This window comes from Labeo rohita, chromosome 22, assembly GCF_022985175.1.
Source record: "Labeo rohita strain BAU-BD-2019 chromosome 22, IGBB_LRoh.1.0, whole genome shotgun sequence".
Taxonomy (NCBI): domain Eukaryota; kingdom Metazoa; phylum Chordata; class Actinopteri; order Cypriniformes; family Cyprinidae; genus Labeo; species Labeo rohita.
Window position 1 is genome coordinate 36,461,093 of NC_066890.1, and position 13,606 is coordinate 36,474,698.

At 26.2% G+C, this 13,606-nt stretch overlaps 1 protein-coding gene across 1 annotated transcript in view; it reads left to right on the forward strand.

The window, feature by feature from the left end:
* The window catches only part of zranb3 (zinc finger, RAN-binding domain containing 3), a 93,754-nt gene that overhangs the window by 65,536 nt on the left and 14,612 nt on the right, over positions 1–13,606 (forward strand). The window contains exons 15-16 of the mRNA XM_051094449.1: positions 10,513–10,731; positions 13,306–13,412. Of these exons, the coding sequence (XP_050950406.1) occupies positions 10,513–10,731; positions 13,306–13,412 (326 nt within the window). The remainder of the gene's footprint in view (positions 1–10,512; positions 10,732–13,305; positions 13,413–13,606) is intronic.

A 13,606-nucleotide genomic window follows, 5' to 3' on the forward strand; every position in this document is an offset into this window, starting at 1 on the left:
ACACACACACAAACAGTTGTCTTTATTATTTTACATGGCTCTGCGTGTAACTCCTTTTGCACAGTCCGTTCTATGGCCTGAAATCACGTGACCTGTTTTTTTTTCCAAGTTCTGTTTTGTTTAACATACAACATGCAAAAATCCTAATATGGAGAACTGGGCCTTGCCGTATACCAGCATGTTCAAAATCGCTCAGGAAAACTAAGCAAGCACTTAGCATGACCCTTGACAACTACAATATGCTAAAACTATTCAAAACAGCTTAGCAACATCCTGACATTATGGCAGTTATGGCACTTTTTTTTTAGTCTACAGTAATTAATTTTAAATAAGTTTTTAAATGCGTATTATTTTTATAATTGAAAATATAATAATAAATATATTAATATATATTTTATGTATTAACTACATTTAATTTTTACTTCTATTAAATGCATAATTATTTTTTAAAGGTTGTAATATAATTTTTTTCAATTTAGCATAATTTTAAACTGATAATAATTATTTAATAATAGTAATAACATTAATTTAAAATTGAATATGTATTTAAACAAAACATGTACAGAAAACTATATGTATATATACCATAATTTTCTCTGACTTTTTTACTGACTTTTCTTTAACTAGATATTTTTAAACAAAAAAAAGTATATTTATTTATTATATATAGGTATTTTTTTTACTGTTGTGTGTGTATATATATATATATATATATATATATATATATATATATATATATATATATATATATGTAGACACACACACACATACACACACACATGAAGTGTACTTTTTATTGTTATTAAATGCCTTTTTTAAGCTTGTAGCATCATTTTTAACGATAATTTTAGCAATTTATGTCTTTAGGGCTTTATGTCTTGTTTGCCTTGTCTTTTATGTTAATGTCAGTAATTAATTTTAAATAGTTTTTTAATATATGTAATATTTAGATTAATATTTAGATTAATACTCAAATATAATAATAATAAATATATATATTAATATGTATTTTATGTATTAACTAAATTATTTTTTTCTTTTTTATTAAATGCATAATATTTATTTAAGCTTGTAGCATAAATTGTTAAATTTTGCATAATTTTAAAACTGTTATTAATAGTTTGATAATTAGAAATGTAATAATATGTATTTACACAATACATGTATAAAAAAAACTATATTTATTTACTTATACCATAATTTCCTCTTTTTTATTGACTATTCGTTTTTTAAACAAAAATGTGTATGTATTTATTTATTATATTAATAATTTTATTTTTTATTAGGTAATAAGGCATTTGTAATATGGTGTGTGTGTGTAAATTTCATTTTTACTGTTTATTAAATTCATAATTGTTTATTAAGCTTAATTTTAAGCAATAATTTCAACAATTTAGGAATGTCTTGGTTTTTATATATAAATATTATATAAATATATTAATTTTTTTTTATCTGGCAGCATAGGTTCAAATGAAAAGTACACATTTTTTTTTAACAATTTAAGGATGTCCTAGCATTTAGTTTGTCTTGTATGTTAATAACAGCAGCACTTAAAACCTAAAAATGTATTAATAAATAAATATTAATATGCATAGATTTTTTTTTATTACCATACTTGACTTTTAACATTTTTTAATTCAATATATTTTATGCAAAATATTTAAATATTAAGTTTATTTGTCAGCATAACAGTTTTCATGAGGAGTTCGACTATTTTATCAGTTTAGGAACGTCTTAGCATTTGTCTGCAGCAGTTGCACTCAAATCCTAAATAGTTTATTTCCAGGTCTAAATTAGCTTTTGAACCCCAGATTTTCCATTTGGTCTGGGACTTTTGGACCCCTTTGTATTTGACGGGCTTTATAAAGGCACGGCTGATCCGGGGCCCTGATCCTCAGTAAAGCGATGTCGAAACCTTCCTCCCCTGTGTTGCTCGAACTTACGAAAGAATCCAAAGACGAAAGAACAACAGGCAGAAACGTTGCGAAGACGAAAAAAGGAGGTGTGCGCGCTGAACGACAGAAATAGATCAGATTGAAAATGACTCATTATCACGGCCACGGTGAGGCGGAATGGATTTTGGCACCTGTCAAATCAAGAATGCCGCTTTCGCTCAGCGTCACCGCTGGAAAACTTTGTGAAATCTTCGTAAGCTTTGTTTTCGCCATCAACTCCAATGCCATCGATCAGATCGTCAGCCTGTCTTCTGACAACAGCCTGCTGATGCAAAATCAAACACAGAGATAGAAGCACATAGCAGGCCAGCTGCTGCTGTCTTATTACACACGTACATCTGTGTGTTTGTGTGTTTGCCCGCCACTCTGACGCGCTTCAACGCCCCAATCTGTACACACGTTCACTCAAAACACACTCTATACGTTTTCTTTGTTCTGTAAAGGAATAGTTCACCTAAACGAGAAAAATGCGAACGTTTGTTCCCCCTCATGTCAGTTGAAATCTTCCCTCTGTGCAACACAAAAACATGTTTGGCAAAATGCTCTTGCTCTTTTATCTTATAATGAAAGTGAAAGGGGACTTGAGAACTGTCAATAATCGTAATATTGATGATTATAATAATAATTGAATATTTAATAATACATGAGTTCATTTGCAAAAACTCAGTTTTTAACAATTTTCAAAGTCAAAATGCAGCTGGGTTGTTTTAAGTAAAGTAACTAAAAAATACAGCTGACTAACACAAAACCATACAAACATAAAAATGATTATTTTTCATTATGATAATTAAAAACATGATTTTTGAAAATTAAAAAACAGTTATCTGTTTTTGTAAATAAACATTTTTTAATAATTTTTAATAGAATTTTTCTCTTTTCTCAATATTTTTCTCTTCTAAAAACTAGATATTTATAACGATGTTATTAAAAATATTGTATTATACACATACATGATTTATTATATCCATATTATTGATACATAGTAATATAATTAATAATATTTTAAAATTAATATGGATACAATATACAATTGATACATTTTTACAAATAATAGTATATATTTATTTATTGATTGATGATTGATTAATTGATTTATATATTTATAATTGATATAAAATTAATATAATTGATTTAATAATAATAATAATAATAATAATAGTGTGTGTACATTTTTTATATATGATTTATATACATATATAATGTACTATTTTATTAGTAATATTTTAATACATTTTAATGTAATTATGAATATAATTTATTTTAATAATAATGATAATAATAATAATAATAGTGTGTGTGTATACACATTTATTATTTTCTCTATATTATAATTTATTTGAAATGATTGTTTTACTAGATGTTATTAAAAATGTATTGTATACATACATATTTGTTTATTATATACATATATTGTTTTAATAATAATAATAATAATAATAATAATAATAATAATATGTATTAACATTAATATAAGAATATATGATATAATATAATTGGTTTTAATAATAATAATAATAATAATAATAATAATTATTATTATTATTATTATTATTATTAAGAATAATAAGAAACTTTTCTCTCCTTAAAGCAATTTTTCTCTTCTGAAAACTAGATAATACCTATAACTACATGTTATTAACAAAAAATATTATATTATATACATATAATTTATTTATTATATTCATATTTATTATTTTCATAAATATTAATGTTAATAATATATTATATTGATATAATCGATTAAGAATGATATATATGCTGATGCACAATCATAAATTTGCAGAAATATTTCCAGAAATGTTATTTTATTATAATTATCTTTTAATTTTTATATTTTGCTTTTTCTATTCACTTTAAATTATTTTAATTATGTTATATGATATTATATTATTTATAGATATTTAGTTGAGATTTATATTTTTTACATTTATATATTAAAGTTAAATAAATTGTATATTTTGCTTTTTTTTAATTAATTTTAAATTATTTTAAAAAAAAATAATAAAACATTTTTTAATTCTCATTGTCTTTTATATTTATATATTGCACTTTTATTTAATCTATTCATAGTTTATTTATATATTTAATTTAGATTTTTTTATATTTTTGAAATGTATATATTAAAAGTTAAATTATAGGTTTTTATAGGGTTTTTGGGGAAAGCAGTGACATTCAGCTGATCTGTGATCATAAATTTGCAGAAATAATTTATATCTAAAACATTAAAACATGATTTATTATTTATCTTTGTATTATAATTTTTTATTATTATTGTTTATTTTTTATTTATATTTATTTTTATTTTAAAACTATTTTTCTCATTAATATGACTCTTTTCTAATAATTGCATCTCTCAGAATTGTTTTTGTTTTTTTGGGGGCCATGGAAAAACACTGATGTCAAGGTGTAGTTGCTAAATGGTTTGGAAAATAATATATATGCTAAGGTGTTCGTAATAGCGTTAGCTTGTTTCTAGTGATTGCTAGGGTTTTCTGAGTCGCGTGTCTATGCATTTTTCATGGTAGGTCACTGTCACATATTGTGTGATAATAACTAAAACTTTATTAAATGAGTTATGTCAACAAGCATACTAAAGCGTAGAAAACGTAGCTCATACGAGTGACTGAACGGCTTACAAATGTAATTGCTCTCACAGTACAACATCGCTGATAAATGACAGCAGTTGCCTGCAGACACAGAAAATGATCACATGACTGTAGATCAGTCACTGGCAGCGCATTTCTGATTCTATGGGCTTAATTTGAAGCGTAAAACAAACACGCGGTGCTGCGTCTCCGTCAGCGCAACACTCAGCCATCAAAGCATGAGTGAAAGCCACAGCGACGGCGTGTCAAGACTTCACTCGCGATTCGTTTCCTGAGAGAAAGCAGGCAGCTTTCAGACTCGTGAAATCAGACACCAGGAATATTGATCGAAACGCTGTCGTGGGCAAACAGCGCATATTTACACCACTCAAGGTGTTTATGCTTTCAAAACTCTGTAATGATCTGCATATCATTCACTGTAGTCTGCTGAAAACTCCTATCATGTATCATCTTAGCCTTTGAATGTTTGGTAAACCTTTCTTTCTTCATTTAATCATGCAAGTAGCTGTAATGAAGAACAAATTTTTGTTTTTTTGCACTAAAGCAGAACACTTATCAACATAAGATTTGGGCCGTTTGCCCAAGACATTTATAAATCCATCATCACAGATGCTTTTGTATACGTTATATAATTATCTCATGTTATATAATGATCATATAATGTTATATAATGATCTGAATTTGTTTCATAAGAGTATATTTAGTGTATTTTATACATTTAGATTATATTTTTTTATATTTACATATTGTAGTTATATTGTAGCTTTTTTGTTGTTGTTGTTGTTTTTTTTATTTTGGAGTGGAGTGGCGTGACATTTAGCTGATCCACAATCATACATTTGCAGAAGTCTTTGCAGAAATGTTATTTATTTTATTAGAATTATTGTTTAATTTATTTTATATTTTATTTTAAAATTTATATAGTTATTTTATATATTTGGTTTAGATTTTTTATATTTTTTACATTTATATATTAAAGTTAAATGAAATTTATATTTAGCTTTTTTAAAATTCATTTAAAATTATTTTTTCAAAATATCTATATTTTTTTTTAATTCTCACTGCCCTTTTTTATATTTATATATTGCACTTTATTTAATCTATTTATAGTTTATCTTATATTTTTATTTTAGAATTTTATATATTTTTAAAATATTAGTTAAATTAATTAAATTAAATTAATTAGTTCACATAGTTCACTACATTCAGCTGATCCATGATCATACCTTTGCAGAAGTATTTGCAGGAATGTTGTTTTTAATTATTTTATTTATTTGCTTTTTTTAATTCATTTTTAAATTAAATTTTTTATTCACCTGGCCCTGTTTTTGTATTTATATATTGTAGTTTATTTAACCTATTTATAGTTTATTTTATATTTGTATTTAAATATTATAGTTCTATTTATTTAATTAATTAATTATTTATTTATTGGAGTGACATTTAGCTGATCCATAAGTTCATAAGTTTGCCGAAATATTTTTAATAATCTTATTTACTTTATTTTTTTTTAATTTATTTTATATACATTTTTTTATTCATTTTAAATTATTTTCAAAAAATAATATTTAAAAGTTCTTTATTCACCTGGCCTAATATTTACATATTCTAGTTTATTTAATGCGTTCATAGTATATTTTATACATTTAGTTTATATTTTTTTATATTTATATATTATAGTTATATTATAGTTTTGTTTGTTTTGTTTTTTTTTTCTTTTGGGAGTAGAGTGACATTCATCTTCACAATCCTAAATTTATCACTTTATTTTTTTATTCATGTAAAATTGTTTTTAACAATATTCATTTCTTTTTATTAACCTTTTTTATATCTATATATTGTAGTTTATTTAATATGCTTATAGTTCATTTTACATGTTTTGTTTATATTTTTTATATTTATATTTTATAGTAACCTGGCCCTGTTCTTTTATATTTATATATTGTAGCTTATTTAATATAATCATAGTTAATTTTACATGTTTAGTTTTTATATTTATATTTATATATTATAGTTGTATTACTACTTTTTTTTTTCTTTTGGGAATGAAGTGATATTTAGCTAATCCGTGATCATACATTTGCAGAAATGTTATTTTATTTTATTTTATTTTATTTTATCTATTCATTTATTTTTTTTATTTTTTTAATTATTTATTATAAATAAAAAAAAAAAAAAAAAGTTTTTATCATTTATCATTATTATTATTATTATTATTATTATTAATAATTTTTAGCTGTTTGCCCTGTTTTTTTACAGATCTGCAATCCTAATTTTGAGATATTTAATCAACTTTTTAAAAATATATATTTTTAAATATTTTAACATTACAATATTAAATCTTTAATATGTATTTTTTTAACTACATAATGTTTTACATAATACATGTTAACAATATTATTTAATAATTGTATTATCTTTAAGGCAGTGCATTCAACTTTCATTTACTGCTGTCCTCTGAAAAATCCCATCATGCCTCGGTTTATTCATTTCGACCTTCTGTAAACCTTATTTTCCTCCTTTTGAAACATAAAAGGCGAACCCAAGAAAGCAAGCGTTTACGAACACAACAATTTTACCCATCTGCCCTTGCTTTTAACAGATCCGTGGTCACAAAGGGCAGCGTCGCAGTAAACTGGCCCGGTTCACTCAACTCATATCATCCAATTTCATGTTTTAAACGGGTGCATGATCTGCATATTATCCCCGTCTGAACCTTTCAGCATTGGTTTCTTCAGCGAGTTTACGAACACAAGCTTTTAAGCCGTCCGTCCTGGACCGTTACAGATCGGCGGCCACAAAGGTGGCACCGTAGAGCCACTCCAGACAGTGATAAGGGTTCAGATACGCAGCGGGAGTTGTTTTCTGCCAGTGTCTGGCTTTCTTTCGGCAAGCCGGCTCGTTAAGAGACAGCACAGCAGTGGAGCTTTTATTCGGCTTCTCACAAATTCAGCTGACATTTTAGAAGATCCATACGAGACCTTTCAGCGAGAGCGAGAGTGAGAAGGAGAGGGCGAGAAAGAAAGGAAAAGAAAGGGTAATGCAAAGCTCGGAGGGGATGGTGTGAAAAAGAAGAGCGACGCAATCCGAAAAGGGAACGCGAACGAGCGAATCAGAGGTGTGGAAATTCATTAGCGGCCCTCGAAGGAAGACAATCGCAATTATCAAACTCCTCCACAGCCTCGTCGACATCAAAACTTCGTCATTACGGACCGAGCGTCCTGTCACGTTTTTTTGACGATCGCCCGCCCCCCCCCTCCCCTCGAGACGGATAACGTGTTTCAGCGCCTCGACGCCGCAAAGATGCTTTTCTGAGATGCACAAGGGAGGCTTTAAATGTAGATCGTGTGTTTTTTGTTTTTTTTTTCCTCCCCCCGCCGTGTCCCGTGGCGCCATATGGCAGAGAGATGTGAAACTGCTGGTCTGAGGGAAGGAAATCAGTCAAACGCAAAACAGACAGCATCTGTTCCTCGCTCGGCGTGCTCGACGTTAACGGCGGCGCGCGTTCGTGTCCTTCCTTTCAGACGACGGCAGGGATCTGTGACGGGCCTCTGTGAGTGTGAGAAACCAGCCAAAGGCCCACATTAAAGACCGAGCTCACGAAATGAAAGGAAAATGTAACCGTTTGCTCACTCACATGTTGTTCGTTCACAAAAAGAGATATTTGGAATAATGTCCCGGTTGCTCTTTTCCATGTATTTGCAATGAGCTTTCATTACTAAATCCTAAAGGTGACCAGATTAATGTCATGTTTGATTCAAAAAAAGTGTTTGAAATAGACCCATAATAAAAACACTTTCTTTTGGTATTAGATTGTTCAGTGAATATAATGTGGATGTTTAGGGTCGTTTTTGCAATTGCAAAAATGTATATATTTTTTGGTATGGACAGATATAAATATCATTTATGCAAGCAACACAAAATATTATGAAACAAAACGTTGCTTGTAAAAAATGTTTCCTATTGAACATACAGTGGTGTAACGGCAAACCGTATTAAACAAATAAACTCAATACACGATGCCATTTATTTTATTTATATATATTAAAATTTAATATCTGAGTAGTAGTTTATATTTTTAATTAAAAATGATACAATTAAATAAATTCATAATAATTCATTCAATAGTAATTAATGAAATAATTATAATAAATATTTAAATGAAATCGTAATAATTAATTATGGTGCCATTATATAAAATTATGCATTTCTAATTAAAAATAATACAATTAATTAATAGTAATTCATTTTTAAAAATGCCATTGTTGTATTTATATATAATTAAATTGAAAATTAGATTATAAAATAGTATATTTTATTAGTATATTATTTTTTAATAAAAACACAATTTAATTTAATTACAGTTAAATTATAATCATGAATTTAAAAATGTTTAAAAGACTCAATACAATGGATGTTTGACTAACAGTATATTTTTTTATGATTTTATTAAACAATACACGGTGCTATTTATTGTAGTTTATATATAATATTTATATTCTATAATATAATAGTATAGTTTTATTAAAATATCAAAAGGTAAAAGGTGAAAACCTAATATACTAGATATTTGATAAATAGTGTATATTATTATTATTATTATTATTATTATTATTATTATTATTATTATTATTATTATTATTATTATTATTATTATTATTATTATATATATATATATATATATATATATATATATATATATTATATATATATATATATTATTAAAGTAATATAATTAAATTAATTAACAGCAATTTGTTAAAAAACTCTAGAAAAAAAAAACTCTAAAATTAATATTTTTATATACAATAAAATTGTGTATTTGATTATGTAGTATTTTTTTTATTAAAAAACAATTTAATTTAATTACAATTATAATTTATTTATAATAAAATTGATATTCTATAATAGAATAGTGTAGTTTTAATAAAATATTAAAAAGTAAAAACTTAATGCACTACATATTTCAATAGTATATATGTTAATTCAAAGTAATAAAATTAAATAAATCAATAGCAATTCATTAAAAAAAAACAAACTACACAGTGCCATTAATATATTCAAATACAATAAAATTAGATATTTGATTATAGTGTATATTTTTATTAAAAACAATTGAATTGAATTACAGTTAAATTATAAGAATTTAAAAATATAAGATTAAATATATTGGATGTTCGATTATTGATATATATTTTTATTAAAAATAATGAAATTACAGTAATTCATTAAACTCAACACAGGGTGCTATTATGTTATTATATACTAAAATGTGATTATATTTTATTTTATGATAGTATAATTTGTAGTAATATATATTACGAAGTAAAAACAATACACTGAAAATTTGATTAGCAGTATGTATTTTTTATTAAAAAAAAATAGAATTAAATTAATTAATAGTAATTCATAAAAAAAAAACTCAAATGGCTCAACAAATATCCAATTCTATTCAAATTTGATATTTTATTATAGTATATATGTTTAATTAAAAATAAAAAAGTAATTAATTTTCAAAATGTCATTCATGTATTTTTAAACAATGTAATTACAATTTAAATATAACTAAAATTACGAGACTCAAATTATAATACACTGGATGTTACATTAATAGTATTTATTATTATTTATAATTAAATAATAAAATAATGAATAAAATTATCTTTCAAAGCACTTTTTGGCAGTAATTTAATTTCAGTATTGCTAAGCAGAAAAGTAAATAATCTCAAAAATTGCAAACTCAAACTTGACCCTCTTCTGTTGTGTTCCATGGAAGATATTAGGTCAGAATTTTCCGTTTTTGGGTGAAATAATAGTTAAAGCAGACTGCTTTTGTGTTGTAAAAATGTGATGATCAAGTTGAAACAGAACCGACGTGTCATTTACGACAGTGGACAGAGGTTGACCCCATAAATGACCCCATTCTCTATTTCTCTCTTCCTCTCCGTCAGCTCCCAGCACACCTTCATCATTACCGGAGCAGCCCTCAACCTCCTCATCCCCCACTACCATCTACATCTCTGATTCAGAGCAGGAAAGCGAACCAACCACCCCCAGCACCCCACAAACCCTGCCTGCACGTCCAGACCAACAGGCCAATCAGGATGTGGCAGAAACACATGTAGATGCATCTGAAGAAGCACAACAAACACCCTCCAGCGCTGATCCAGGTCTGATCCAAACACACTGCTTTACACTAAAATTAAAATTCTTGTATCATTTACTTTAGCTTGACCGATATTGTGATCCATACTGATACTTGTTTTTTTTAAGTATACGATGGCCAATATTAAACTGATTATTAAACTAAATATTAAACTAACGTCATTACTAGCTTCTAAAGGTAAATGCCCTGTTTTATGAGAATTAAAAGTAAAAATAAATAAATAAATAAAATCCCTTCCTCCTCTCTCTCCCACTTCCCGTATTATCATTTATGCAATCAACACGTTAAAATTAAAATAAATTTTATTTTTTTTTTTTTTTTTTACGTTACGACTAATCTGATTTCGCTGCCAGAAATGCTACTAAATCCAAAAGTTAGAAACTTTTACAAACTATTTTTAATATTTCATTCATAATTTTATTGTACATTATTTAATTTCATATTATTATATCATTTATAATATTAATTCATATTATATTTCTATATATATATATATATAGAGAGAGAGAATTTAACAGTTTAATAATAAATTAGTTAAGTTTAATAAAAATATTAAAATATTTATTTATTCATAATTTATAATATAACATTAAAGTAAAATTAATTAAGACAGTTGCATTACATTATATAATTTATATGTATAATTTAGTAGCTTAATAGATTAAAATTAAAACAGATTAATAATAATAATAAATTAATTAAAACAATTGTATTACATTAATGTATTATTTAATTTTATAATGTATAATTTAACAGTTTAATATTATAATTTGACAGTTTAGTAATAGATTAAAATCAGAACAGTTTAATAATAAATTAAAACAGTTTATTAATAAAATATTACGTTATTTTTATGTATTACATTATTTAATTTTATATATATAATTTAACAGTTTAATGTTGTAATTTAACAGTTTAATAATAAATTATCAAAACAGCTTAAAAATAAATTAAAACATTTGCATTACATTATATATGTATAATTTGGCAATTTAATAATAGACTAAATTGAAAACCGTTTAATAAAAATATTACATTTATTTTTTATTTATTATTTGATTTGATTTTTTATGTATAATTTAACAGTTTAATATTATAATTTGACAGTTTAATAATAATTTTTAACCAGAACAGTTAAATAATAAATGAAAACAGTTTATTAATAAAATATTACATTATTTATTTTTATGTATTCCATAATTTAACAATTTAACAGTTTAATATTATAATTTAACATTTTAATAAGAAATTAACAAACAGCTTAATAAAATAAATTAAAACGGTTGCATTACAGTAAATAATTTATATGTATAATTTAGCAGCTTAATAATAGATTACAATTAAAACTGATTATTAATAATAAATTAATTAAAACAATTGTATTACATTTATGTATATGTATTACAATATTTAATTTTTTATGTATAGTTTAACAGTTTAATATAATTTGACAGTTTAATTAAAATCAGAACAGTTTAATAATAAATTATCAAAACAGCTTAATAATAAAAATAAATTAAAACATTTGCATTACATTGTATAATTTATATGTATAATTTAGCAGTAATAGGCTAAAATTAAAACAGTTTAATCATAATAAATAAACAAAAAGAGTTTGATAAATATTACATTATTTTTTATGTATTACATTAATTTTATATGTATAATATAACAGTTTAATATTATAATTTAACAGTCTAATATTACATTTATTTATTTTAATTCAGTAAAAACTGGGAATTATGCAAGTAATATAATACAATAATAAAGAAACCTTCGAATTTGTATGAATTTGTTTTCATCAAAGTTTTCTCTTTTTCAATACTACTGTGTATATATATAAAAATCTATAAATATAGTTATTTGTAAATATATAGTTTGCAAAACGTTTAGCGAACCGAATCTCCCGTCGAGTTCCCCCGTAAACCTTTAAGAGGAAATATCAGCCTTTGATGACAAAATTACCTTCTAAGAACAATTTCACAGTTGCGTCACCGCAGCTAAGAGCACGTCTGTGTGAAATATGGATAATAACAGGCCATTTCAAAGCTAGACAATCGCTGAGCGTTCACCTTTCTTATAAAGAGTGCAATTTCCAGACACTGCTGGGTTTGTCTTAACACCCACCTTTACGACACACACACACACACACACGCGATCCCAGCTTCCCAGCAGCATACAGTAAGCATAATGGCTCTTTAATAACACGGTGTGATTGGCCAGCCGGCGACGGCTCGGCTATTTTAGACCGCGGTAGGGTTCTGGTAACTAAGCCTCGTGGGGCGTCTTTACAGCGAGCCTGACCCAAATGAATGTAGAACAGCTCCGTGGGACCAAATCCGGACGAATCCGATTTCACAGAACGCCGGGACCGTTTGAGGTCACGCCGTACCTGCTGAATTTCAGCGTTCGTTAGCGCTCGTTTCTGCCGCGTATCACCTGACCTTTATCAGCCACCGGTACGGAGCATAATGATCATCCGCTCCTCTCGTCCTCTCATTGCCCTGCTCTCTTTTTTCCTCCTCCTATTAGTCATTCCGACTTCCCCATCATGTCTCTCTCTCTCTCTCTCCAATAGCTAATGACGTTCACTTTCAAAAGGAGTCGGACGACTCTCTTCCAGTGTACGACTGTCTGAAGTTTTGCGCCAGCAAAAACACCGACAGGATCTACATCTACGACAAGGTATAGAGTGCTAGAAACCAAAGATGATGTTATATTTGCAATAATTTTGCTGACAAACATCACAAATGTTGTGACGAAGCGTCTAATTTCCTGACACTGCCACCGTTTTGTGTGTATTTTGAGTTTTAATATTGCATCTTGTTCAGGGTTGCCAAGTTTTCACAACAAAACCCACTCAATTTCTACTCAAAAAT